General features: G+C 36.6%; 2 protein-coding genes across 2 annotated transcripts in view; both read right to left on the bottom strand.

The window, feature by feature from the left end:
• Positions 1-16999, bottom strand: part of LOC117985045 (uncharacterized) — a 30052-nt gene extending 13053 nt beyond the window's left edge. The window contains exons 1-5 of the mRNA XM_069500630.1: positions 16831-16999; positions 10857-10942; positions 3664-3759; positions 1873-2043; positions 816-932 (exon numbers count right to left, since the gene is read on the bottom strand). Of these exons, the coding sequence (XP_069356731.1) occupies positions 816-932; positions 1873-2043; positions 3664-3759; positions 10857-10942; positions 16831-16855 (495 nt within the window). The 5' untranslated portion in view covers positions 16856-16999. The remainder of the gene's footprint in view (positions 1-815; positions 933-1872; positions 2044-3663; positions 3760-10856; positions 10943-16830) is intronic.
• Positions 17000-20554: 3555 nt separating this feature from the next.
• On the bottom strand, positions 20555-24349 carry slx1 (Nuclease slx1). Its single transcript, XM_034971955.2, has 4 exons — positions 24084-24349; positions 22759-22810; positions 22334-22525; positions 20555-21461 (listed from the first exon to the last, which is right to left on the bottom strand). Exons 1-4 carry the CDS (start codon positions 24260-24262, stop codon positions 20760-20762), a joined length of 1125 nt encoding a protein of 374 aa, XP_034827846.1. The 5' UTR covers positions 24263-24349; the 3' UTR covers positions 20555-20759.
• Positions 24350-25276: the final 927 nt, after the last annotated feature.

Here is a 25276-nt window from a genome sequence, read left to right as displayed (position 1 = left end):
ATAGTTTTTCCATATATTTTCACAATCGTACAATTAAAATTACATCATATTAGAGATTAATCTCAATAATACGCATACAACCCTACAGTAGCGTTTAAACTATCGTGAGTGAATTCCATTATACGTGTCTCAAACCCGGCTTTACTCACGTGTTTAGTCGACGTTAGCCCGATGTCTCAACCGCGACGCGTACACGAACTGAGTTCCTGTGAAAAAGGACCCCAAAAGGGTTCGAAACTAGTCGGGCTAACGTCGACTAAACACGTGAGTAAAGCCGGGTGTCAGACATGTATAATTTTAGTAGAATTTATTTGAAGCATATGAACTATAACCTTTATTACTTATTTTTATTTATTTATTCAGATACAAGTTAGCCCTTGACTGCAATCTCGCCTGGTGGTAAGTGATGATGCAGTCTAAGATGGAAGCGGGCTAACCTGGAAGGGGTATGGCAGTTTTTAGGGTTCCGTACCTCAAAAGGAAAAACGGAACCCTTATAGGATCACTTTGTTTTCTGTCTGTCTGTCTGTCAAGAAACCTACAAGGTACTTCCCGCGTTGACTTAGAATCATGGTATGTCTTATAGCAGACATTAGGGGCAAAATCTGAAAACCGTAAATTTGCGGTTACATCATCATAGTTTTTGAATTATCGTGCAAAATGTGGAAAAAATACGACTGTAGTACGGCACCCTCGTTGCGAGAGCCTAACTCGCACTTGGCCGGTTTTTCTCCCAGGGAAGCTTAAGTATGTGGGAAAAGCGTGTTGTGAAAGGCATATTATGTAGAAAAAAATGCTACATACGAAGAACTTACCTTCACAGCGACCGGGAAATGGATCAAGTAAAGATCAACATAGTCCAAGCCGAGTTTCTGGAGAGAGTCTTTAAGAGCTGGCACCACTTGCTGTTGACGATGTTTGTCACTCCACAACTGCGAAAAAGATTCTCTATAAAAACAATTATGATAATAATTTTGATCCAAGAATAGGATCCCATATAACTTGAGATTTGTAAGGCCGTTCAAAAAATACGAAATCTATAGATATACTTAATGAGGTAGCAAAGTGTGATACAAACGTTTTAGTAACTGAGCATGCCCAGGCGCCACTAAACTTGGCTTGGCGTCTTTATAGTTCTTCTCGCAGAAACTCAGGGATAATACCTATTCAGATAAATAAGAAGTTGATACTGGCTTAGATCACAATGAAATTGAGGTCATCTTCATCATCCTTCCTTACAAAACTCCTCGTCCTTACAAAACTATGAAACTGTAGGAGAGCAGGTAGTGTGCGCTCAAACGTTGCAAACAGAAGGATCCTTGAGACTGTTGTCATATCCATGGACCCCAGCTGTTCGACTATTGTATCTTGGAGCTTATAATCAGTGTTCCGTAGTGAAAACGCTGAGCTTTCTGATGCGAGGTCGTCACCGAAAAGCGCACCTTCTAATGGTGGACCGAAGGCATCAAACAAGTCGCAGCTAGCCGCCGCATTCTGACGGCGTAAATCAGATGTCCCTACCTCTTGTAGGGACTTCTGATTTGCCTATGTATAGCAGTGGACGTCTATCGGTTGATGATATTGACGACGACGCGGATGTCGCGAAACTTCGTTTGCGCGATTCAGGATGTACGGCGAGCTATCGACATACCTGTGGCGACATCTAGTTTATCCGTTGTAAATTAATTCATAGCAAGCTCGCAGCGCCTAAAGCTTTCATATGAATGCCAGTAGACTGAGTCATCTAATATCATGATGTGGAGACCGCTTGAAAACTATCTAGGTTATTTTGACCAGCGGTATACTCAATCCGAAAAAAATCTTAAGCTTAGGATTTTGAAATTTTCGTTTTAGTACTTTTGTAGAACTTACCTTAGTAGTAACAAAGAGTTGTTCCCTCGTAACAAGGTTGTTATCAATAGCATCCTTAATTCCCTGGCCGACTTCTGTTTCATCAAAGTAAATGGCCGCAGTATCTATATGTCTGTACCCAGCTTCTATGGCCCAATATACTGCTTGGCGCACCTCGTTTAACGGTGCGTTCTGGATAATAAAATAAAAGCATTTGAAGTGAGGAGTTGAATTCTTCTAGAATTGAAGGAGGAGTTGAGATCTGATTGAGATGATTAATTTGATCATCCAGATCTTGCGTATGTACAACGTATGTACTTACTTAGGTACTTAACGTTTTTAGAGTTCCCTTTAGGGTTCCTTTTGTATAGGATCACTCTTGTGTATGTCACAGCCAATTTGCTCCAAGTCTACTGGACCGATTAAGTTGAAATTTGGTACACGTATAAATTTTTGTGACCCAAACACGAATATGTAACGTAAATAATTGAACTAATATGGGGGCACTTGGAAGTCACTTTTGGGGCGCAAATTATATTTAATGAAAAATTGACCCTCTATTTCCGAAACTACTGATCCTAAAATTAAAAAAAATACACGAAATAGTTCTTTACTCATAGATTGCAGAAAAACTTTAAAGGCGATCTAATTTCTTAAAATAACATGATACATCATACCAGAGATGTTGTGCGTACAAGTAATTTACATATTATATACTAGCTGATGCCCGCGACTTCGTCCGCGTGGAGTTAGGTTTTTCAAAATCCCGCCGGAACTCTTTGATTTTCCAGGATAAAAAGCTCTATGTGTTAATCCAGGGTATAATCTATCTTTATTCCAAATTTCAGCCAAATCCGTCCAGTAGTTTCTGCGTGAAGGAGTAACAAACATACACACACACAAACACATACAAACTTTCGCCTTTATAATATTAGTCGGGATTAGTAGGATATCTCACAGACTTTACATATTCATCGTACGGAACCCTCTCCACGCGAATTAAACCCGCACGTGTTTCGGTTTTTGTAGTTATTTTTTGTAGGTAGGTATATGCTTATCATTTGATTTACGACATTACTAAAATCGTTACTTATGTAAGTAGATTAATTCATGTAGTTTTTTTGCTGAAAGAGGTCAATATAATATTATTATGTTAATTTCAAACATGTCAAATTAGTTAATTAAAATAGATTATTTAAACATTTATGGGAGGTCACCGCCACAAAGAAGGAACTTGTTTACCTATACTTAGTATTTTTCTATTAGTATTTGCTACATAGGTATCGCAGCGATGGATTGAGATGAGATTAATCATTTCCCCGTCCCTCCCCCTCCGCCTCCCCTTTGTTAAAAAACCGGCCAAGTGCGAGTCCGACTCGCGCACTGAGGGTTCCGAATTACAATCGTATTTTATCGACATTTTGCATGATAAATCAAAATCTATTATACCTAAAAATAAATAAAAATCTGTTTTAGAATGCACAGGTGAAGACCTTTCATGTGATACCCCACTTGATATAGTTATCTTACTTCGAAAATTGAAAATATCTACTAATTATTAGTTTATGACCACAATTTAATTATTTTTTGTGTGATCTAACCCTAAATTCACGGTTTTCAGATTTTTCCCCAAATGTCAGCTATAAGATCTACCTACCTGCCAAATTTCATGATTCTAGGTCAACGGGAAGTACCCTGTAGGTTTCTTGACAGACAGACAGACAGACAACAAAGTGATCCTATAAGGGTTCCGTTTTTCCTTTTGAGTTGGAACCCTAAAAAGTAGGTACAAATTCAAGGGAGGGTACTTACTTCGCTCGCAGTGCCTCGGCCCGTGCCAAGAGCCACAATCGGCATCTTGTTGCCATCGTTCAGTTCGATGCAGGGCGCTTGTGTAGCTGCCGCCAACTGAAATCAAACGATAACATTATCCAGATGATGATGATGATTCCTGGTTGTGCCGATCTAAGGTCAAAAGTAGGATCGACAGAGGCGGAGGGGTGTGAAATGTGAATGCCCGCAACCTTATAGCGCGCATGCTGTCGAGCGAGGACGACTGGCAACGATATAGCCAAATGCTGAGGGCTATAATGATAAGAGGGCATCCATAAATTACGTGAGATATTTAGGGGGGGAGGGGGTCGAGTCAAATCTCATCTAATCTTATGTTGGAGAGAGCGGGGGTCTCGGCAAATATCACGCAATTTTTTTTCTGATTGAAACAAAAGAAATATACTATTTTGGTTCATTTAATCCAGATTGTACATGCTTAAGATTTAATCTTAAGCGTAATCGTAATACGATTAAGATCATTCACTAATTCGTTCGAAAGAAAATAATTACATTTTAAGTATTCTATTGTTCAATTTTTATTACACTTATTAACTCTCAGCAATATTGATTCAATATACATAAGAAGCCCACATTTTGAAAAATCTCACGTGAGATTGGGGGATGGGGGAGGGGGTTCAATAAAATCTCACGACATCTCACCAGGGGGGAGGGAGGGACAGAAAATTCAAAAAAACACCTCACTTAATTTATGGACACCCCCTAAGAAGATAAGAGCAGGAAAAAGAAGAAAAGAAGAAGTTAGAAATTTAGGTGGTCAGCACGAAGTAATGCTTACGCAGTCCCATGCTCACCTTGGTAGACATGGGGAGGTTATTTTAGTCCGTGCGAGTCGGACACACCCTGCCAGGCAGGCAAGTCCGTAGCGATTTTTTCCTCCCCCAAAGAAAAAAAAAGATGATGATGATGATTGATGATGGCTATGAGACGTTTATACACTGAAAACAAAATCGCTGCAGCCAAAACTATGCTAGTCATCATCAAATAAAATGTTTATAAATAGAGGAACATAAAGTTAATTGGTTGCTAGTAGCTAGCAATAAAGCTAATTTTATCACTGACTAGCTTATGCTCGCGACTTCGTCCGCGTGGACTACAAAATTTCAAAACCCTATTTCACCCCCTTAGGAGTTGAATTTTCAAAAATCATTTCTTAGCGGATGCCTACGTCACAACAGCTATCTGCATGCCAAATTTCAGCCCGATCCGTCCAGTAGTTTGAGCTGTACGTTGATAGATCAGTCAGTCAGTCAGACAGTCATTCAGTCAGTCAGTCAGTCAGTCACCTTTTCCTTTTATATATATAGATAGGTATAGATTTCATCATTTACCACAATAAAATTAACTATCGTGTTAATCAATGCAATTATTTCAATTTCCAACCAAACAGAAACCCGGGTATATGTAGGCATACATATAGTTATTGGGATTTTAAAATTGCCAACTAGAACTAAAACAAAAGAATAGACGCAGGCATAGATACCTACCTAAAGAGACCTACATAAATCAGTATTTTATTACATGTTATAGCATTAACTTTTTTTAATATTTCAATATAATACTCATTACATGAGTTTATTTTTAAAACTTAATTACCTTGGTAGGTATCTACCTACGTACTTTATTCAACGAAGATCTTTTAAATGTCAGGAAACGCACTGCAATTTTTTTACCGTGCGTAGTTTACGAGAAAAAATGTTTGACCTTAGATTAACAATTTAGTTAATGTTTATTACGTATTAAACCATAATTAAGTTGAAAAAAATCGTAGTGTTGGTACTAAAATATTGTTCAAATCCATATCCATAGTAATATAATAAATGCGAAAGTGTGTCTATCTGTCTCTCTGTCTGCTAGCTTTTCACGGCCCAACCGTTCAACCGATTTTGATGAAATTTTGTACAAATTTAAATTAGGTACGGGGAAGGACATAGGCTACGTTTTATTCCAGAAAATCAAAGAGTTCCCACTCGATTTTTAAAAACCTAAATCCACGCGGACGAAGTCGCGGGCATCACCTAGTATTAAAATAATTGAGTAGACCTATACAATTTGTTTTTTTTAAAGAGTTACTTCTGTGTTTCCTGCCGGTTTTTATCATCAATAGAATCTTGGTAGGTAGAATCTGCTTTCAGAACCGGGTGGTAAGTAGTGTTGACGATTATTGACATAAATTATTATCGTAATTGACACAAGCTATGGTTTCCTACGTGAAACATAGATAAGTATGGCTCTACATTTTGTTTCTCTGTACAGTTTACGAGATACAGCCCGCTGACGGATGTTCGGATGAACAGCGGAGTCTTAGTAATACAGTCCCGTTGGCACTCTTCGGGTCATCATGATCAACCTATTGCCGGCTCACTATAGAGCACGGGTCTCCTCTCAGAATGAGAAGGGATTTGACCATAGTCTACCATACAGGCCAAGTTCGGATAGGTAGATTTCACTCACCTTTGAGAACATTATGAAGAACTCTCAGGTGTGCAGGTTTCCTCACGATTTTTTCCTTCACATTTAAAGGATTTATACACTTATCCTTCGGGTACAGACCCCTAAAAATTGGCACCTGCTTCGGCCATTGTCCATAAAAGGTTGATAAACTTACATGGAACGTACCTAATATGATAAATAAATAATTAAGCTACCTTAGCACGAGTTATTTAAGAAACTTTCCACGGACCATTTACAGAAACTCGTTTATATTATAGGTTGTCAATCAATAGAAGTCGCGCAGGTTTCCACTGTGAGCGATATATTATTGCATAGCATAGCCAAAACAATCATAGTTGCGGCAAAGATTCGAGTGGAAATAAGTATCTACCTATGTAATTTAAAGATATAAGTAACTATAAATCATTTATTTAAGAAATGTCTGTGCCCAATTGCAGGTTTCTAGAGTTCTAACTAAAGATGAGACTGGAAAAGCGCGGCAAATTTAAAAAATATCAGTATGGCTGCTTTAAAATTATATAGTAGGTATGACAGATCTGAAATAACCTAGGTAATTTGATAGAACAGAAATAAAAAATAGCCTAATTCTAAAGTGTCCTACATCATACTAATTTCAGAGCTGCCATACTGATTTTTTTTTAAATTGCCTAGTCTCACCTTTCGTTAGCTAGACTCTAGGTCCCCAAGGCTGGGCGTTGATGGGTCAGTCAGTAAGTCACGATTTTTCTTTTATATTTAGATTATTATATTAGAAAATGATAAAAATGATTAATTTCAAACCTAAGCTATTTTCCGCTTACCCTGGTTTGCCAGTTTAAGTATGGCAAAGTTAACAAGCACACACTACCCGGCAAAATAATTGAGGTCAGTGACCAGTGAGTGATTGAAAGCCTGAGCACGTCGTACCTACTGTATTTATAACTTGATACTTAGCTGACAAGCCTAACGTAGACGTGAAATCTGGTACCCCAGTACCAGATTAATTTATTACAGGTGAGCCTTATTAGGAAAACCGATAGACGTTGGGGTCCCAAGGTGCTGGAATGGTGACCGCACATCGGAAGGCACAGTGTTGGAAGACCCTCCAATAGGTGGACGGACAACATCAGACGAGTCGCAGAGTGCCGCAAGACCGTGGCGTGTGGAAGTCCCTACAAGAGACCTATGTCCAGCAGTGGACGTCTATCAGTTGATGATGAATTTTATAATTTAGCTTTTTATTGATAGATGACGCGTAAAAAAATTATCACGTCATTCTTCGTCATCAGTAATCTGATTGGTCTGCTAAACATAAGGCTAACCACATCTCCGGCCTCTCCGCTTAGGTGGACACCGGACCTTAAAGTCGTCAAAACATTCTGTGATGATTAGTTTTGATCGTTGACCGCAACCATAATATAAGATCTGTAGCAATTGCGTTATTTAAACACTTAAGCCTCCTCTTACAAGATTATGTAATTTTAACTAAATAAGTATTACAATTAACTATTGCTAAATAAAACTAATCGTAGACATTCTAATAGCTGCCAGCCTATATGAAGTACTAGCTGATGTCCGCGACTTCGTAGGCGTGGATTTAGGTTTTTAAAAATCCCGTGGAAACTTCGATTTTCCGGGGTAAAATCCTATTTCCCTCTCCAGGTCTTAAACTATACCCATGCAAAAAATCACGTCGATCCGTTGCTCCTTTGCGACGTGATTGAAGGACAAACCAACAAACAAACACACTTTCACATTTACAATAGGGGTAGTGACTAGTGATGACAATAATACCTGTGACATTATAATCCTACTTCACTTAGGTACTAAATTATTTTTAAGATTAATAAATAGGTAGCTACCTACTACTGGTACTGGTAGTTTTTTTTTTTTTCTTTATTTTTTTTTTTTGAGGGTTTAGTCATAGCTGACTATGTCACCCCCGTAAGATATGGTACTGGTAGCTGCACAGAGCATAAAACCATTCTACTATTCTTTAATATTTACTCGTACCACAGAATATATCTAGTCATACCTACAATTTAAACAGAGAGGTAAGGCAAACGGTCATAATAATATTCTGTACCTAATATATTATATTAAAGGGATAGGTTTTTATAATAATTCCTGTACCACAATTCGTAGAGGCACGTAGAGGAAAATTAATAGGTAGGTAGCTGTAAAAAAGTAATCCATACAAAAAAAAGAATTTTCAAAATCGGTCCAGGCGTCTTCGAGTATTCGGGAAACATACATAAAAAAAAAAAGATTCCGACGAATTGAGAACCTCCTCCTCTTTTTGAAATCGGTTAAAAATTTGTATATTAAAAATGATTTAAGTAAGTGTGAGCTCAACTTGTTTGTACTTACCTAAAAAGTTAAATAATTATAAACTTCAAAGACTTTTTACGGTAAACACACTAATTTGAGAAATAACAGTTTTTTGAACAAAATACGTTATCTTTGACGTAGGTAACAGGTAGACACAAAAACCTTTCTTATATTATTATTTAATAATCCTTTTATTAACAAGGCACGTAATAATTATTAATTACTATAAAGTAAAACAAATTAAGTAAAATATAACGACATTTTTATGTCATTGCAGTCAACTTTCAAAAGCATTCAAAAGTTAAGTTGGCGTTTATTTATTTTCAACTTTATCTCCTTATAATATAAAAATGAATCACTAAATGTGTTGGTCATCGCAAATCTCGAGAACAGCTGAACCGATTTCGCTAATTCTTTTTTTATAATATTCCTTGAAGTACGAGGCTTACGGAGAGAAAAATTAAAAAAAACTTGAATCTACTGTTAGGCGGAACGAAGTTCGCTAGGGCAGCTAGTCTATAATTTAAAAATGAATCACTAAATGTGTTGCTCATTGCAAATCTCGAGAACAGCTGAACCGATTTCGCTAATTCTTTTTTATAATATTCCTTGAAGTACGAGGATGGTTTTTGCGGAGAGAAATTTTTTAAAAATTTGAATCGACTGGTACGCGGAACGAGGTTCACCAGGGCAGCTAGTTTACAAATAAAATGCAAAATCAAAGTTGTTTATTAAATAATTAATTGAGTAGGTATATTTGGATTAAATATATTTTTTGAGTACAAATTGGACGCTCAAACCTACCGCTACCTATTTACCTACGAACTTCCCATTCGTCATAAACTCATAATCATTGATCATCATGACAAAGACGTCCACTGCTGGACATAGGTCTCTTGTAGGGACTTCCACACGCCACGGTCTTGCGCCGCCTGAATCCAGCGGCTCCCTGCGACTCGTCTGATGTCGTCCGTCCACCTGGGGGGGTCTTCCAGCACTGCGTTCTCCGGTGCTAGGTCGCCATTCCAGCACCTTGGGACCCCAACGTCTATCGGTTTTACGAACTATGTGCCCTGCCCATTACCACTTCAGCTTCGCAACCCGTTGAGATATGTCGGTTACTCTACCTCGCACCTCTAACTTTTGAAAATTATGTGCACTTTAAGCAATTAGACTTCCAATCAATCCAATTCATCAGCCTGTTTGCGTCCACTGCTGGACATAGGCCTTTCCAAGAGCACGCCACCAAACACGGTCCTCCGCCTTCCTCATCCACCCGCTCCCCACCACCTTACCGTAATCGGGAATAGCAGGGCTGCCGGGAACTGGGGGCCTTTGTCTGTTGGCGCTGCTCATTAGAAGTAATGCCCATACTGACCACGCTGGGCAGGCGGGTTGGTCAGCGCAGGGCTGTATGCCATTTCGCACCAGTGACGCTGCTGCCCGTCTCTGGTCTGTGTTATTTAAAGCCAAGCCATTTGGATGGTTATCCCGCCATTCTTCGGTCGTCATATCCTCGTTCGCTGATTCGCAGGGGGCACCGCGTGCAGGTGAGGTTGACATTTGGGGTGTTAAGATGTTAGTGCACCCACTTACCCCCCCAAATTAGACTTACCTACTAAATATTATTACTTGCTTTGACGGGGAAGGAAAACACCTGCATGCCCGAGAGTTCTTCATAATATAATATTCTCAAAAGTGCGTGAAGTCTACCTCTAAACCTATCTAGGTACCACATCTCATTCTCAGAGGAGCGTTAGGACTAAGTATTATATATTCTGTGTAGGAGACCCGTCCTTAGTTGTAAGGGATATCTACTCATGTGGTAAGTGGTTGTAGACTGGCAACCGATGGGTTGAGAATAATAATAATATGATGATACTTTCAAAACCGTTGCCGGCAGTTAAATTCAAAATCAAAACATAAAGTTGCACTCAAATAATAATAAACAAATATAGAACGCACAGTTTTAACGATGTAATATTCCTATACCTACTCACTTAAAGCCTCAATAGCTCAACGGTTGAGGAGCGAACTGAATGCCGAAAGGTCGGCGGTTCAAATCCCACCCATTGCACTATTGTCGAACCTACTCCTAGCACAAGCTTTACGCTTAGTTGGAGGGGAAAGGGGAATATTAGTCATGATTAGCATGGCTAATATTCTTTTTTTTTAACTTAAGCTTTTTTGTAAGTACTTCAAAACAATAAAAAATACGTAATTAAGGCAGATGTAGGTACTATGATAATAATATGGCCTATAATAATAATATAGTTGGGGTTTTCCGTATATTATTATTGCTCAAATTATTCATAGGAAAAAATCAAAATCGTTTTCCTCAAACCTTTAGCTTAGTTTCTAATTAGATATATAATCAGGATTCTACTCACGTTTAATCCGAAGAGCAAAACAACGAATCTCGAAAGGCGCCGCATGTTGACCGATCTAGCAACTCGACCGCACTGACTTGTGGCATCTTAAATGGACATATATAACATTATATAAAACATTTCAAGTCCAATGACTAGCTTACATACTTGAGATATTCTTCAAAGATAGGTACGAGCAGGTATTCCATCATTGAAGCCTCGCACACATGTAGGTACAAGGATAATAAAATTAATGTAATATAACGTACCTATACCAATAGTCCTATACTGACTATTAATTCTAATAAATGATTAATTTCTTATGCAAACAGTAAGTTCTCGGAGAAACATGTGTAACCTACAGCGCTTTGAATGGTTCTTTAAGAGTTTAGGCGCTTTTTCACGGTTCATTTTCAGCTCACGGCAACAACATCCCATGTGCCGAGATTAACGCGTCGCTTAGGTACGTATTTCTTCGAGAAGCATGCTTTTTGAGTCAGCGAAAAAATAGATTGTATGTAAATACATTATGTATGGAATAACTACGTAGGTAAGTGACAATTTTTTACTCTTATACCTAGATATTGAATGAAAAAGAACGGTTACTTCGCTTGATAATATTCCCAACAACTTATTAAAAAAACAATTAGGTGTTGATTGCATTTAAACGCCATACGATAATAAACACTCTTTTAATGTAAAGCTAGCTCAATTTTGTACTGTAGGTACAGCGAATAGCGATTAAGTTTTATACGTAGTTTACGGACTTTAGGCTATTAAATCGTAGCATTATTTATATTCTGCAGGTAATAAAGGAGCATCATATCAATTTTTTTTACTAAATAAACAATCAAGCCCGTTGATAAACTGATAACTAACTTAGGTATTTTTTCAAAAAACTCTTGGTAGAAACAACGTTGTTTTAAAATGTAAACCAAGATCACTTACCTAGATTTATTTCCTACAGACGGAATGTGAGAGTTTGAGATGTACCGATACGTATTTTTATATAGTTGCATTGATAAAATGAATTATTTCGTCTACTGAGAATTATATCACCTTATTTCGTATTCTAATTTCAACATCATGACCGCAGTGACATTTAAAAGTTGAGATAATAAATTTAATTCCCGCAAACAGTCCAATTTAATATTTCTTGCTACACAATAAGAACGATAATTCGATAATCTGCGAGAATTTATAACCTTTTAGAACTATTTTGGTATCGTGAAATTAGGTTACGTCTCTATAGTGCATTAAAATGTCTATGCATTGTAGAGCAAAATACACACGATTACCTTAGCCGAGAACCTAATAAGAGCTAGAACAAAATTATTTTCCATTTGTTACCAAATGCCAAGGATAAATCTAAAATCGAGTTGATGATAGTATTTTTTTACAGGGCTTTTAAAAAGCCCAAATCTACGCTGGAAAAAATTGCGGGCAAAAGCAAATTAATTTATAAAAAAACTGGCCAAGTGAGAGTCAGACTCGTGCACCGAGAGTTCCGTACAGTCGTATTTTTTCGACATTTTGTACGATAAATCAAAACTATTAAGCATAGAAATAAATAAAAACCTGTTTTAGAATGTACACGTAAAGCCCTTTCGTATGATACACCACTTGGTATAGTAATCTTTTTTGAAAGTTGAAAATACAAATTATTTGTTCATGAACACATTTTTTTGTGACGTAGGTACCACAAATTCACAGTTTTCGATTTATTCCTTTACTTGTGCTATAAGACCTACCTACCAAATTTCATGATTCTAGGCCAATTGGAAGTACCCTATAGGTTTTCTTGACAGACACGACGGACAGACGGAGAGACAGACAGTCAACAAAGTGACCCTATAAGGGGTCCTTTTTCCTTTTGAGGTACGGAACCCTAAAAATAGGGGAAATACCAGAATATCAACGCGTCATACCTAGGCAGGTGTATAAACTTATCGTCTATTTATTTTATGAAGGTATTATGAATAAGAATAGCTTAAAAACTAATAGATGTCATACCTACCTAATTGATATTCAACAAAGCGTCTGCGCATTCATATTTTTATCATCTCATTGCTAATGACGAAGATAAATATCATTGCCTATTCCTAATCTAGGTATAACCCGGCAAAAAAATACCTAGGTACCTACCTACTCTACAGCAAAAAATTTAATTGAATCAACGTTTTGGGACGGACATAAATCAAAAACTTTATGATTTGAACCTATAATTTTATCTCTGTATCAAAATATATAAAATTGTATGCTCAGGTAGGTACTTAAATCCTAATCCTAATTAATATTATAAATGTGAAAGTGTGGATGTTTGGATGTTTGTTACTCAATCACGCAATAACAACTGGACGGATTTGGCTGAAACTTGGAATGGAGATAGATTATACCCTGGATTAACACATAGGCTACTTTTTATCCCGGAAAATCAAAGACTTCCCACGGCATTTTTAAAAACCAAATTCCACGCGGACGAAGTCGCGGGCATCAGCTAGTATTTTATAATTCTATAGTTAGGTACACAGATAATTTAGGTAAGTAGGTATTATTTTAATTTTGATAATTACGATGACGTGTAACTAAATATTTATTTTGTGCATATTAATAACTGAGGTTATTAATATGCACAAAACTAAATAAAAATTCGTTAATTCCCTAACACCTGCAGATAAATTATTATTGAAATCTGAAAGTCAATAGTACGAGTAAGTTTTTTTTCTTATAGATTTTTTTTTTAAGAATATTAGCCATATTAAATGACTAATATTCCCCTTTCCTCTCCAATTAAGCGTCAGGCTTGTCCTCGGAGTAGGTACGACAATAGTGCAATGGGCGGGATTTGAACCGTCGACCTTTCGGTTTTCAGTCCACTCCTATACCGGTTGAGCTATTGAGGCTCAAATTGATACCTATACTATTGTAAAAAATTGAAATAAATAATAGGTACTGTAAGGGCTCATCCGTGAAATCACGGATTCCGTAAAAATATGAATTGAATGAGTACATATTATTACCTATACCAAAGTACCTACCAATAGAAAGTTTGATAACTATACCAAGTGGGGTATCACCGTATCATATAAAAGGGCTTTTAGGGCTTACGTTATAAAACAGATTTTTATTTATTTTTATGCATAAAAGTTTTTGATTTATCGTGCAAAATGTCGGAAAAATTCGACTGTAATATGGGTACTGATAGTATAGGTAGGTACCTACTGATTGTTGAATCGAATCACTAGTTATATCGGATTTATAAGTGTCGTCATTAAACCAGACTCCGACCCACATTCAATACTTTCACCCGACCTAAGGTTGCCCGCACGCAGGACAACGCAACGCAACGTGTTAATTGATTTTAGTACAAGCTACCAGAGGCAGATTATCCTTAGGGCAAACTAGGCACGTGCCTAGGGGCGCGGGGTTACGAAGGGGCGCGCTTTCATGTAGAGTTCCATTACCTGGCCTACCTAATTAAATTATCCCTTCTAATATCATCTTGGAGTGACCGAAACTGCCTCTTCTTTAATATAGCAAAGTGTCATGACGTGATGCTCTTCACTCGTTCACATAAATAGTATAATCGCCTACTACCAGCTATATGCAATCAGACGATTTCTCGTTCTTTCTAAGTTAGTAAAAATTTTAATATGGTTGTTAGAGGGGTGCCTACATATGAGATGCTTGCCTAGGGCGCTCTCGACATTTAATCCGCCTCTGCAGGCTAGCTTCCTGCTTCACTTAATTACTTCTCTTTCTTAGGTTCTTTATAGGGTTCTGCAGTAAACCAAGGAACCCTAAGTTTCGTCCAGTGACCAGTCCTTCCTAAGTGCCTGACATACAGTCATGTCTGTATGTCAGCCATTTTGTTTAGTGCTTTTTATTAGTACCTAGGTAGAGTGCATTCAAAACTGTCACGCCTTACATCACTTAAGTAACTATTTACTTATTCTACACCATTAGTTTGACTTTGAATGGCTCCAACTTAATATTACTTTATCGTATTAAAACAATATTTTTAACAAGTAGGTGTCATAATATTTATGCTAAAAACTTTAGCAGTCTCATTTCTTCAAATAGGTAGATACTTATTCAAGGTTTTTGTTCAAAACAATATATTTTTAAAAATAGTTTATGTAAGTGCTTAGAATTAAACATAATTTTAATTCACACCAAGGTTCTAAGCCACTATTTAAATTATTTTAGCACTAGCCTCGAATCTTAAGCAAGCAAAATAATCCATAAATCTCTTGTTATGAATCTATGATCACGTTCACGTAAAGTAGTTTTTATAATTACTGTTTTTTATTTACACTAATAAGTACATAGTACATACCTACTTATAAGATTTGGATGTGTAGACGCCCTTATATCTTATCGAATATCGAGCCCAATACCGATTAGAAATCTCATAAAATATCGATAAAGTACCTACCTAAACAATGATTATTGATTATTAAGGATAGTAATAAAATTATCAATCACTACCTACCCATATTATAAAAATAAATGCAAAAGTGTGTTTGTTTCCTAGTTTCTCCATCAATCACTCTGCAAGTTGCAACGGAGCGACGTGTTTTTTTCCATGAATATAATTAAACACCTGGAGAGTGACAAGCTACTTAGTTTTACTATAAGTAGGTACATAGCTATTTGAAGTTTTTTTTAAAGCAAAAGTTTCAAAATTCAATTCAAAATTCAAATTTCAAAATTCAAATTGCAATGTCAATGCAGATTTATCCGGTACAGCGCGTCTAGAATGCATACTATTAGCCTAGAAACCATCCAAGTCAATGTCAAGACTCAAAATTGAGGTCTCCTATATTATATGTATACTTACCTTGTTTACATTGGAAAGTTATCAGAATTTTGTAAGCTCCACGTCTACTTGGGCTTTTATAATGTATGGTAATCAGTCCGATAGAATTTAAATCCTTGATCCTGTGCAGTATGCACTTCCTTAGGTCTACACAAGTTCGTACATAGGCTGTTAAATAAAAAACCAGCCAAGTGCGAATCAGACTCGCGCACTGAGGGTTCCGTAGCACAGTCGTATTTTTTCGACATTTTGCACGATAAATCAAAAACTATAATGCATAAAAATAAATAAAAATCTGTTTTAGAATGTACAGGTAAAGCTCTTTCATATAATACCCCATTTGGTATATCTTACTGTAAAAGTTGAAAATACTAATTATTTGTTCATGAACACATTTAATTTTTTTTTTGTAATCTAACCACAAATTCACTCAATTAAATTTTTCAGATTTTACCCCTAATGTCTGCTATAAGATCTACCTACCAAATTTCATGATACTAGGTCAACGGGAAGTACCCTGTAGGTTTCTTGAAACACACGACAGACAGACAGACAACGAAGTGATCCTAAAAGGGTTCCTTTTTTCCTTTTGGGGTGCGGAACCAGTACGGGTAACGTAAACCCTAAAAAAAATAAGACTAGTAGGTAATCCTTAATTTTCTGCTTCAGCGTTTCGACCAATCACCGGCCCGTTACTGGGAACGGGTCTTCTCCCGAATGAATGATATGGAGAATTCTCAAGCATGCAGGTTTTCTCACGTTTTCCTTCACCGATGTCAAAACTCCGAAAAGTAAGAGGTGCGTGTCGGGCTCGAACCCCAGACCGAACAGGAGGCTGAAGTCTTAACTACTAAGCTATCACCGCTTTATTTCGGTTTTTAGCTGTCAAAATCATTGGTTTTTTATTCTAAAGCTGGTATATCAACTAACTATCAACTTCTGTCACGTAGAGTTCACGGCGTGGCATCGTTTTTGAAGCTAAACAATGTCAAGGTTCCATAAGGTTAACATTAATGAAGAATAGGTAACCCGTAGCCGCGATTCGAGCCGCAGCGTCTTCGTTTTCACGCCTGTGGCTAAGTAACTGTAAAAATAGGCGATCGAGCTCGCACGTCTTAAGACAGTTATCCATATACTTATTGGAATGACACACAAGCGACAGTCCTTACTTACTCGCTTCTGAGTTCTGAATCTTCATTCGCTCGTGCGCCAACCGTCCGTTAGTTCGTCACGGGCTCGAATTTAGCTCGAAAACTATGCTGTGTATTTAAAATTCCTTTACCTTGAAATTTAAAAAGTAAAACGTGTTTGACGTGAATTTAGGCGGGAACGTAAAAATGTGGCGCCATTTTGTATTCTTCTTTGTTCTACTTTGTGTTTTTAATCTGTGCGAGATGAAGAAAAGGAAAATGGACTATCCTACTGATAAACAACTAACGTTGCAAAGGAAAGAGACTACACCTGTGGATTTTACGAGACTTTTGGTGATGAGAGTGGTGTATGGATTGGCCAAGGTCATGGGTTTCCAAGAGCCGGTTGGCGAATTTTTGAACGGTGCGCTGGTTCCACCTGGCGCTGATGATGATGATGACTTCGATGATGACGACGATGACAGCTTTTTCGACGACTATTAATTAATGATGTAACTGACTGTTTATATTGTTTTTGTACATTTTAGCTGATAAGACCTATTGCATTTATTACGTGTTTTTATGCTAGGAAATGATACCAAATGTTATTGCATTTAACTTATTTCATATTTTTAGTAAGAGCGAGCGTATTTTTTGTATCTCACTCACATATTAGGAATATTACTGTTTATATAAGTTAAAAATTCAAGTAGGTACCTAATTATGTAAAGTACCTACTTAATATTTATATTTTTTCAAAATTATTTAATGTTATATTTATTCGATTAGGTAGTACTAACAACAGCGTGTTTTCGAAATTACTATTTTGAACCGTTATTAATTTGCTCAACCCCGTTTAATTTACTTGATTTAACAAATTACCTATTCATTTATTTGTGTTGTATTTAACTATAAAAGATAGATTTAATAAAGTATATGATTGAATAACCATGTAAGTACCTGGTAGACGTAGTAATTTATTGTATTTTTAGAAAAACTTGTAAATAAAAACGATTTTCACAATTTTCAAGTAAGTACCTACTAAGTATTTCTTATTTAAAAGCGCTATTTAGACAGGTTGTCTAAAAATCCTAATATACTATACTACATATAATATACTACCTAGTTACCTAGGTAAAAATCAAAGTAGGTCGCCTTACACATAAACATATTGCTAAAACCTAAAATCAATAGGTACCTACCTACTTGATTTTGGACATCTCTTACCAACGTCTCCAAGATGATTTAAATGGGTAAAAATTGCAACTATAAACCTACTCAATATAAACAAACCGAATGATGCGTAGTAAATTAATTAACTATGTACTTAATACATTGATACTTTGTAGCTCGTTTCATTTCTTAGGGTTGGCACCAAGGCCTGTTTAGGATTGCAGGCGTTTGGCCGCCCACAGCCACTGCGGGTTCCGGGACACTCACCGACCTTGGTTTTCTGGTTCACTGCGCTCCAGCGTTGGGATTTTCCAGCATTAATAAACTAAAAGCGCAGCAGCTTCAAAACACGTCCATTTAGTTTCAGTTGCAGTGAAGAGGCCTCAGGCCAAAGGGGAGATTTACAGATCAAAACGCAGTTAAGACACAGATTATATACAAAATTTAGTTATGGGAATTACTAAACAAGGCCTTCGGGATCCATCTTTTAATACGAATCCACGAAAAATCAGCTACACAGGACAATACACTTTCGTGATACCTACTATAACTGACTCTTCAAATTAAAATAAACACGTAGCCTTACATAAATTGTTTTAACTGACGACTGAAAAGTTAGGTCTTTTAAAACTACTGCTTGGCCAGTAGGTACAGTACGCGGCAGAAAATATCGTACATCTACCTTTAGAATGAGATTTCAGCTTTGTAGAGCGTTGTCTCTGTCACTCATACCTATGTGACAGTATGTCGGTTTCACCGATAGAGACACCGCTCTACAAAACCTAATCTCTTTCTAAAGGCTTCGCTGTCCACTTTACTTTCTTTTTCTCTCTATTGTAAAAGTTTCTGGTACAAAATAATAAATTAAATTAAATGATCAGTCAGATGTACAAAGTACATACCTACACTCGTGTCTAACCAAGATTAATACGAAGTTATTATTTATTTCTTTGTTCCGATGTTGCCAACCCTGTTTTCCAGTGAAAGTAATACCAGCTATTCAAGCGAGACATGACTTTAATGTACTCTTGCTATTTAGCGTTTTAAAAACTCGGGATAGTTTGTATCAAATTGAGTGTAAAATCTTTATTCAAATTAATTTTCTATAAAAATTTTGGTACATAATTAATACGCTTGGTAAATAACACGGTTATTTTCTGAATATTTTTGCAAAAAATATAAAGAACGTCTGTTACTAGGTCACGGTTGCCGCGCTTTTTGAATATTTGAAAATTTGCAAATTTTAGAACGCGACCGAAAACAAGAACAACCGTGACTCTTGGCCAATTTTATTAAGGTTGCCTAACCTTTTCTTGTTCCTATTCTCTCTGCTTAACTACTGCTCTCGATTGGTATTGAATTGGGTTGGGTATTTGACTATATTAAAAATTATTTTTAAGTGATTTTTAAATAGAGATCTTTTTATATATAATATATAAAATAATAAATTTATATAATATATAAATTTATATATAAAATATAATAGATATATATTTTTAAACAGACTTCCAAAATACGTAAAATCCACGTCCTTTGTTATTATCGATTAAACTAAAAAAGTACGCCATTATGGTGTGACCCAAATTCCAGTATTTCATAGAACATCGCATAATAAGTGCGCGTCAAAGAATTTCTAAGTACTACTTCGTAGGTGCACGTTTTGATGTTTGATAAAAAGTTACTGATTTGACTAGTTGTCAAATAGGTACCGTATTCGTTGATTAACAAATGGTTGAAGATAACAATATTATTCAGGAAACCTGTTATACCTATTCGTATTTTTTTAGGCAACCCGCGGCATATTCGTTTATGTATTGACAAAAAATACTTTTATCTAGCTGAGTACCGGGTAAAAAGGGTCTGTGGAAATCGGGATCTCAGACCAAAAGCGATTCATCTACTTAGTCAGACAGGCAGACAGTCAGTTATTTGTAAATAATTAATATTCCATGTCCAGACACACACTCGATAGCTCCATATGCCTGATGACTCGGTGAAAGGAAGTTCCAATAAGGACGTGCTACCTACTCAGTTACTTTTACGAGAGAAAGTAATGACATTTTTTACACGAAAGCAATTTGCAATTTACTAAACAGACCACCTTTAGTGGTAAAATATTTATTCAAAAATCTCATTTTTAAGTAGATAGTTGGTATAAGTAGGTATTTGTTTATTGTTATTACTAAAACATTAATATATTGGTGAAATAAAACTTTTCATTGTTTTAAACATTTATTGCATTCCAAACATCAAAAAGGACCTTCATGTTTTTTAACGTCGTTTTAAAAGATCATCATTTTCATCTTTTTTTAGGATTCCGTACCTCAAAAGGAAAAACGGAACAGTTATAGGATCACTTTGTTGTCTGTCTGTCTGTCTGTCTGTCGGTCTGTCAAGAAACCTACAGGGTACTTCCCGTTGACCTAGAATCATGAAATTTGCCAGGTAGGTGGGTCTTACAGCTGGCTTTAGGGGGAAAATCTGAAAACCGTGAACACAACCGTTTTTTTTTGTGTGGTTACATCACACAAAAAAAAATTGTGGTCATGAACTAAAATTAGTACTTATTTTCAATGTTCGAAATAAGACAACTATATCAAGTGGGGTATCATATGAAACGGCTTTACCTGTGCATTCTAAAACAGATTTTTATTTATTTTTATGCATCATAGTTTTTGAATTATCGTGCAAAATGTCGAAAAAATACGACTGTAGTACGGAACCCTCGTTGCGCGAGCCTGACTCGCACTTGGCCGGTTTTTTATAATAATGATCAAAAATTTAAAATAGAAGTTTTGGTCATAAATTTTCATTACAGTCAAGGAACCAGGAAGGTTGATCATCGTAAACTTTATAACGTTTAAAAAGTACTTCATCATCACTATCATCAGATTCATGATTTTTATCGCCAGTCTTATATTCATCTCGTCTCTCAACTACATCATCAACATTACCGAATTTATCTTGGGTACAAATGACGTCATCATCATCATCATCGTCAAGATTATCGACAAATACTCTATCCTGTGTACATGCGACATCATCATAATTTTGAGTACAAATAACATCATCATTGTCGAAATTGTCCTGTGTGCTAACTACATGATCAATATCATCAAAATTATCAAAACCTCTATGTTCTGTATAAACTTTATCATTTTCATTATCATCACCAGGTTCATCATTTTTGGTGCCTTGATCATATCCATTCATTTTCCGTATCAGATCACCCCATTTCAATTTCGTATTACAAAATGGGCAATAACCATTTATCGGAATATATTCACCCGGCGAAAGAAATAGGTTTGCCAAACAATTGATATGTGATACTAGTTCACAGGTCGCGCTTGTACAACTGAGTTTTTCCGTATCTTTCAAGTAACCAGAACACAATAGGCACTCTATGGTGGGAACGGAGGTAATGTCTTTGGTTTTCTTGTGGTTGTAGCTTTTAACTGGGCCTTGGATGACGGTCATGTGATCGGGTGGTTTTCTTTCAGGCTAAAAATGTATTAAAGGATAACGTTAATGCTTATTACATAGAGGTACTTAAAAAAAATGACAACTTTCAAGTCTCTCCAAAAAGCTCTAGCTGCATGCAGGCTGATGGATAGGTGGATGGATGGATTAGTTGACAGAGAGGCATGTCACCTTGATGAGTTACAACAGCACATCGATATCCATACTTCCATACTAATATTATAAATGCGAAAGTATGTCTGTCTGTCTGTCTGTCTGCTAGCTTTTCACAGCCCAACAGTTACACCGATTTTGATGAAATTTGGTACAGAGTTAGCTTATATTCCGGGGAAGGACATAGGCTATTTATTTCGGAAAATTAAAGAGTTCCTATGGGATTTTTAAAAAACCTTAATCCACGCGAACGAAATCGCAGGCATCATCTAGTAGTATTATAATATCATTCAATTTTGCTAGGTAAGCAACATTTAGCCAAGTCGATAAGTAGATGGGTGACAGACAAATCTGAATGGCATTTTCATTTCCCAGTTTAGACTGCCCATGTTTAGTAAAAAAAAAGGGAGGAAAGAGCATGTGGGTCACCTGATGTTAAGTGATACCGCCGCCCATGAACATTTGCAGCTCCAGAGGAACCGCCAATGCATTGCCGGCCTTTCAGGAATTTGTTGGTCCATAATATTGTTAATATTAGGTATATATATATATAGTCAAAATAAAATTTGGACTTCACTTAATTGTATGCTGATCTAAGAACTGGGAACCCACCGCATTGCTATTCCAAGCAAACCCCTACGATAGAGCCTAAAGGTAAGGGGTCACCACCCTCGCAAATGAGTAATATGGTGCAGATAGAAAGAGACTGTCTTGATACCTCTAACTGAATGAATACTTACAGGAAACTCCTCTCTATATTCATTTTCCAGCCACCTTATCATCAAAGGAAGTCTACACCATGGGCCGACTCTCAACATTTCGCTTAGGACTCTGAGTTTGAACTGATACTCAGTTTCTTTTCTGGGTATTTTCTTTAGGTCTAGGTGTTGCAATCTTGTCGTTTTGTTTGGATTTTGCCAAGCCCATTCAAACTGTGATTTAAATTTTATAAGTAAGTTGAACTTAGGGTGAGATCTATAGAGCGCACTCTGACCTAGCTTAGACTTAAGTCAGAGTTAAAACGAGACAAATTTATATCTCTCACATAAATCTCTTGTTTTAACTCAATCTTAAGTCTGAGCAAAGTCTAAGTGCGCTCTATAAATCTCAGCCTAAGTATAGTAATTGCTTAGTGTTAAAGGTTGAATTGATAAATTCAACTTACTCTTAGTGCTGATATATTGTTTGGGAATCCATGGATTATCATTACCATTTTCCTAAAATGAATAAGGATATTATGACATAATATACATATTACAGTATGCGGCCGAAAGTGATGAACATCAGCCTTTAGAATGACATTTCAGCTTTGTAGAGTGTTGTCTCTGTCACTCGTACCCATATGACATTTTGTCTGTCTCAACGACCGAGACAGTGCTCTACAAATCTGCTATCTCCTTCTAAAGATCGATGTTCATCACTTTCGGCCGCGTACTGTACCTAGGTATTCAAAATAATAAAAATATTATAGTAAATACTAGAATATGATGCCTGCGACTTTGTATAATATATTATGTGGATTTAGGTTTATTTAAAACTAGCTTATGCCTGCGACTTCGTCCGCGTAGACAAAACAAATTTTAAACCCCTATTTTACACCCTTAGGGTTGATCTTTAACAATGAGATTTTAACATATGAGCTTAATAAAATATATGTCATACTGCTAATTGCAAAAATATTAAAAAGCTTCTTTATAGACACTTCAAAACTGACAGACTTTCATACAAACTTAAACCCCTATTTTACCCCTTTAGGGGTTGACTTTTGAAAAATCCTTTCTTAGCAGATGCCTACGTCATAATAGCTATCTGCATGCCGAATTTCAGCGCGATCCGTCCAGTAGTTTGAGCTGTGCGTTGATAGATCAGTCAGTCAGTCAGTCAGTTACCTTTTCCTTTTTTATATTATATTGATCACCTGGGAAATCTTTTAAAAGTAGCCTATATAATGATGTCCCCAAGATGCAAATTAGCTGTGTACTAAATAGATGAAGCCCACAACTTTGTCCACGTGGATTTAAGTTATTCAAAAAACCTGAAAAATTTAAGATTTCCTAAGAACTCTTTAATTTTCCAGGGCGAAGAGTACCATACTGTGTCCGTCCTTGGTAGGCAAGGTATCTCTGTACCCTCAAAATCTGATGAACAGATGGGAAAGCTAGCAGCCAGACAGAGAACACACTTTTGCATTTATAATATTAAGTGTAAGTACCTACATGACAGGTTGAGATTGCAATGATCGGGGTATGAGGCGGGGCGACGCCCCGCACACTCGAACATCACCCGCGCTCGCCCGCACCGGGTAAGCGCGAGGGCTGTGCGGGTGTGCGGGGCATTCCCTCTCCGATTGCCATCTCGACCTGTCGCCTACTATACCTATGGACGACAGAGAACGTCCTACATGCATACACCGTAAAAATGTAGTCCTTATCATTTTTTGAACGAATTTTTGGACTGAGAAATTAAAGCGTGAGAAAGTTAAGGTGTTACCAAGGTCCTCGATTGCTAGTCCTATGCGCACCACCAGCCCAGGTACCTCTATTATGCTGCATTATTCTTCTATTTGGGTCTCTAGTGTATCCTATGTAAGTGCGACCCTTATATGTTGGATTTATATTGTAAAGAAGGTAGACTCCGTAAAAATCTTCAACTACTTCTGGTTCACACATTATCAATGATTTAATTTTTGAAATTAACACAAAAGCATTTGAAATTAGGAAAACAGCATAAAGTCATATTGTTTGTAAACAAAACAAAAGGCACAGGCACAGACAGTACACCACCAACTTATTGTAGCTGTCAAAATGTCGACTACAAGGATTTAATTCATTCATTACTTGGTGAATACAGTGGCTCTACCGCGGTTGTTTGACAGCTACAATGTCACGATCGCAGTCATCTCTGATTGGTTAATGCTCGCTCACTATTGGCCACAATGCATTGTTGCAACAAGAATCGCGCAAATTCAGCCAATCAGAACAATTGAGATTGTAATAATGATTTTAGACAATCGCCCTCCAGATTAAAAATACATACTAAAGCAGTCTGTGGCTGACACTTGACATTGACAAAGCTCAAAAAGGCTAGAACCCAGAGGTCGTAAGTTTTTAGAGTTTCCTTATTGTCTTATAGAAAACAGTTCATTGGACTGCTCTAGCTTAACTAAATTTTCACAAGTAAGAAAGAGACAGTAATACGTTTTTAGTTTTTAAGAGAAAACATAACCATAAAGCGATTCGGCCGAACTTTGTGTTTAACATCCTACTTGAAACAATAGATAGGTACCTACACGTAATAGGAAGGATTGTGCTTACTTCGTACATTCATATAGTACCTATCGAATTTTATTAATAACCATTAGCATTAACCAAAATGTGAATTTATACGAAAAAAGTGCCTACACATTATCAAAACTGAAAAAAACTAGTTCGTAATTTCTGCTCAAACTAAATTTAGTTGCCAAAACTACCTATTAGTATAGTACGATCTTATTTACAACTGTTCGTCATAATTTGTATCCTTTTCTGCAGGCAAAATTATGAAAGAGATAGCAATAGATTTAGACGTATCATTTTAGTTTAGTTTAGAGTTTGTGTACATAACAAACGGTATTAGCCTCAATTTAATAATAAAATTTGTAGGTAAGGTTATCAAGTATTTATCGATAACTAGCTGATGCCCGC

This window comes from Maniola hyperantus, chromosome 9, assembly GCF_902806685.2.
Source record: "Maniola hyperantus chromosome 9, iAphHyp1.2, whole genome shotgun sequence".
NCBI classification, from domain to species: domain Eukaryota; kingdom Metazoa; phylum Arthropoda; class Insecta; order Lepidoptera; family Nymphalidae; genus Maniola; species Maniola hyperantus.
This window is presented reverse-complemented; position numbering and strand designations above follow the sequence as displayed.

What these genes read in the sequence shown, in the direction of transcription:
- slx1 (XM_034971955.2), bottom strand. Translation starts at nt 24,262, where the DNA reads ATGTGTGAACCAGAAGTAGTTGAAGATTTTTACGGAGTCTACCTTCTT. An exon ending in ACAATATATCAGCACTAAGA is followed by an intron (nt 22,526 to 22,758) that starts GTAAGTTGAATT and finishes TTTAAATCACAG; the next exon opens with TTTGAATGGGCTTGGCAAAA. An exon ending in AATATAGAGAGGAGTTTCCT is followed by an intron (nt 21,462 to 22,333) that starts GTAAGTATTCAT and finishes ATACATTTTTAG; the next exon opens with CCTGAAAGAAAACCACCCGA.